At 36.4% G+C, this 4,179-nt stretch overlaps 1 protein-coding gene across 1 annotated transcript; it reads left to right on the top strand.

The window, feature by feature from the left end:
- Positions 1-345: 345 nt before the first annotated feature.
- LOC143630868 (uncharacterized protein At5g19025-like) lies at positions 346-3,826 on the top strand. Its single transcript, XM_077099765.1, has 2 exons — positions 346-924; positions 3,596-3,826. The coding sequence occupies exons 1-2, from the start codon at positions 353-355 to the stop codon at positions 3,615-3,617; spliced, it is 594 nt and encodes a 197-aa protein (XP_076955880.1). The 5' UTR covers positions 346-352; the 3' UTR covers positions 3,618-3,826.
- The last annotated feature ends 353 nt before the right edge of the window (positions 3,827-4,179 follow it).

The raw sequence follows: 4,179 nt of genomic DNA, 5'->3' as shown, positions 1-4,179 counted from the left end.
TGGTTAAAAAATTACCACATAACTACAAAATTGATTGGCAAATCGCATAACGCTCCGTAACAAACAGTCCAAGCACTAACGTCTCCTTTGTTAATCGTAATAGCAATTCAACAAAATTGAGCTTCACAATTGAACAATCATTAATCATCGTTTTACAAATTCAGTTGGAACAAAGATGCGACGAATTAATGGTTTGGGCTCGTTAATCGTAACCGCCGTTGTTAATTGCATATCTGCTTCAACTGATAGAGATGCAGCAAGTAGCTGTCGAAATTCCAAAAGATATTACAATTCCACAAAATAAAAATAAAAACTACAATGAACCTTTAAACCATAAAACATCTTCACCCCAATGACCACCAACAACCACCACAAAAAACACACCTCACCAAACCCTAACTCCACCTGCCACCACTCTCCATCCGCAACCCTAGACATCCTAATCCTCATCCTCGTCCTCTTCTCCGGCTGCTTCCTCATCCTATCCTACTTCCATTACATCTTCCACTCCTTATCCCTAATCCTCCCGCCATTTTCATTCTCAATCCTCATCCATTACTCGTCAATTTACCTACTAGGTTTTTTCGTCTTCTTCGTGTTGTCGATAATCGGACTGGAGATCTGTTGCGGAAGTAGGTCACGGAAGTGCGGGAAGAGAGGATGTAAAGGACTGAAGAAGGCGATGGAGTTTGATTTGCAGTTGCAGACCGAGGAGATGTTGAGATCTGGAGTTAAGGAGGCGGTGGACGAGTTGCCGTGGAAGGGCGGGAGCGAGGTTAATCCGGATTACGAGTGTTTGAGGACCGAGTTGCGGAAGATGGCGCCGGTTAATGGACGGGCGGTTTTGTTGTTTAGGTCTAAGTGCGGGTGTCCTGTTGCGAAGCTGGAAGGGTGGGGGCCGAAGCGCGGGCGGAGGAATAAGAAGTGAGTGTGTTTTTGTTTTGGTAAATAGTTGTGCATTTATTTTGTTAGTTTGTTACGCGTGTGAGGTAGGTAATTAGATTAGGTGTTCATGGATGAAGACGCGTGGATTCGGTGCACGCTTGGATAATTAGATTAGGTGTTCATAGTTTAGTAAGGGGCTTTTTGGTAGCCTCTTATTGATTCCGTTAAGAGGCTACCTTTGAATCGGTCAGAGGTAGAGTGTGTTTGGTTAACCTCCTAGGGGTTGTTGAATCGATAAGAGGTTTGAATGATTAAGAGGTAGCATCTGAATCATTCAACATGTCTTTGAAACTTAAGCTTTAAGAGGCTCCATGAGCCATTAAGATGTGTAACCAAGTACACTCTACCTCTGACCTATTCAAAGGTAGCCTCCTAATGGAATGGCTACTAAACAACCCCTTAATAGCTCATGAAGCTTCTTAATGGTTAAGTTTCAGAGACATGCTGAACGATTCAGAGGCTACCTCTTAATCAGTCACACCTCTTATTGATTCAACACTAGATTGCCAAACAACCAACCTAACTAATTATGCATTTCTTGTTTTAGTTGTGTGTGAATTAAGTTTTGATATTTTTGCTTGCTTTAGATGATTAGATTAGGTGCTCATAGTTTGGTAACTAATTAATGCGTTTCTTGTTTTAGTTGTGTGTGAATTGAGTTTTGATATTTTTGCTTGCTTTATATGATTAGATTAGGTGCTCATAGTTTGGTAACTAATTAATGCATTTCTTGTTTTAGCTGTGTGTGAATTAAGTTTTGATATTTTTGCCCGCTTTAGATTATTAGATTAGGTGCTCATAGTTTGGTAACTAATTATGCTTTTTTGCCCGCTTTAGATTATTAGATTACGTGCTCATAGTTTGGTAACTAATTATGCTTTTCTTGTTTTAGTTGTGTGCAAAATAGGTTTTGATATCTTTTTTTGCTTTAGATTAGGTGTTCACAGATGAATATGTGTGAATTTAGGCCTGTTTTAGGCTTGTTTAGGGCTAGTTTAAGTTGTCTATAGGCGTTTTTTTGGATGTTTCGGACTAGTTTGCTTGGAATATGCTTAATTTTGCAAGATTTTCAGTGAGGTCCTTTTCCTACGCTTCGCCTGAGAGCCTAGGCACGCGCCCGAAGGGCTTTTAATAACATATAGTTGATGAGAAGAACTGTGTGGTGGTAGCCTTTTCTGTGATAAGTAGGTTGGAATTAAACTAAAATTGAAAAAAATAGTTTAGAAGATGTGATGTTTAGTGATCAAAGTAACATTTCAGTGATTGATATATGTTCAACAAGGTGTCTTGAGTTGAGTTTAGTTGACACATTATAAGTTTAGGTTAAGATGGTCTCATGGTATCTTTATTCAGTTATGTTTTAACTGTTATCTGTAGAGTTCATGACTATAAGGGAATACTTTATAGAATACTAATCAAGTTTTTCAGGTGATCCTTTAAAGTCATTAAATTTCTTTTTGTCTGTTTAAAGCAACTGAAGTAAAATTTGCTGTACCAATCTTGTGTAATTATTAGGTCACAACGTTTTGTTTTATTTTTTAAAGCTTATGCGGATCAAATAATTAGTGATGCGGCATTTTAGTTAAAAATATTATTTTTTTATGGATTAATAAGAAATTCATTCGGCGCTCTGTTTCTCAAAAACTTATTCTTCATTTCAGTTGATTCAATTTTCTGAACAGATTTAGTTGGCAATCACAAACCATGTCCGACTTCAGTATATTCAATTTCTTCAAACCCTTTTCTGCAAAGTTAAAAAGTGTTGCTTTGCCACTACTGAACAATGATTTTGTTAGCGAATAGTTTTCCATATGTCACTCTATAATTGGTTATTTTTAATGGAACGATTCCTAATTTTCTATCCTTGTACGACATCAACCTTTCTTAAAACACAAAATCCGCCTACGTATCCCCGAAATATTCTGATGTTTTGATTTTAAAGTTACTCTATTACACACAGTGCTTCGATCATGAAGATACTGAAAAAGGGTTTGGGGAAATCGAATCTATTGAAGTTGGCCGAAGGTTTGCGAATGTTGATTAGATCTGTTTGCATCATTGAATTGATTGAAATCGTGAATAGGTTTTGGGGACAGATTGTCGATTGATTTCTTGTTAATCCGTAATTATTTTGTAATTGCAACACCAAATCACTAATTATTTAATTCCCATAAGCATTAATAATTAAACAATAAAATAAAAATGGCAACTTGGTATTGCACAAGAGTGGAAAAGGAAATAAAGCTTGAGTGGTTTTAGACTTTAGAGAGACAAAAGGATTGAGCGAAGCTTCGCTAACAATTATTGCCATCATCGTCATTAATGTTTGTGCTATCATTGTTTGTATGATTATATTATATTGTATATATGTGAGAATATGTTTGCTGTTTACTTAAGTAGCCTTAATTGTCTTACCTTTTAAGTTTGGTTGGATTTTGTGTCAATTTAAAAGATATGAAAAAATCAAATTGAAGCTGTGTTTATTTGCTGATACATATAAATTCTAACTTATCATACACTACATTGTGTTTTGATTTTACATTGATTTCGACTGTTGCAACAGCATGATCAATAAGTTAGCGCAGAGTTACCCACTTTTCAACTTCTGTTCTTTGATAATTTGAAGTTGAATTCTGCTATTATTTGGCAGGAATCTGAGTCTGAGTGGATGAAATCATGGCCGATATTTAAGAACGCAATGGGGAGCTTTCATCTCGTCGGTTTTTCTTGTTTGTTTATTACTGTTATTACCCTTCCAGAAAACAGGTTGATTCTTGCTTCTGGATATAACTTAAAACCGTTGGACAGAACAGTTGTTTAAACTTGTAGTTAGAGAAAAAAATACCCTTTAATTTAAACCAGGTGCGTCTGGTATATGAACTCCTTCTAAGGGTATGCCAAACTAATTATGAATAAAAATTGAAACATTTTAATTGATAATTAGTCATTGATGCTGAGCTTTGGGGTGGAAGAGATGAGTCGTTTTAACAAAAAGTAAAAATTGAAAAAAAGAGAGTTCACCCGTTATATATACTGTGGCGGTTAGTGGTAAGGAGGAGAAATGGCATTAGAGGCAGCAAGGATGTTGGTGGACATGACAGAGCGTGTTGGCCCTAGCGGCAGAGGTGACTTGAATCGAACGATTTGTAAGGCAAAGTAGGAAAAAAATTTGTGAGTTCGCTACCAAGATTTTTACCTTTTCGCTGCCAAGATTTTTACCTTTTCGAATTTTTT

The sequence above is a fragment of the Bidens hawaiensis genome, unplaced genomic scaffold (genome assembly GCF_021521415.1).
Source record: "Bidens hawaiensis isolate Kalapana, Puna unplaced genomic scaffold, B.hawaiensis_p1.1 tig00005851_1, whole genome shotgun sequence".
NCBI classification, from domain to species: domain Eukaryota; kingdom Viridiplantae; phylum Streptophyta; class Magnoliopsida; order Asterales; family Asteraceae; genus Bidens; species Bidens hawaiensis.
Note: the sequence above shows the minus strand (reverse complement) of the source record. Positions and strands in the feature narration are given on the sequence as shown.

Excerpts from the sequence above, each read along its gene's own strand:
- LOC143630868 (XM_077099765.1), top strand. The coding sequence starts at position 353 with ATGACCACCAACAACCACCACAAAAAACACACCTCACCAAACCCTAAC. Across the intron at positions 925-3,595 it reads CGCGGGCGGAGGAATAAGAA|GAATCTGAGTCTGAGTGGAT; the intron begins GTGAGTGTGTTT and ends ATTATTTGGCAG.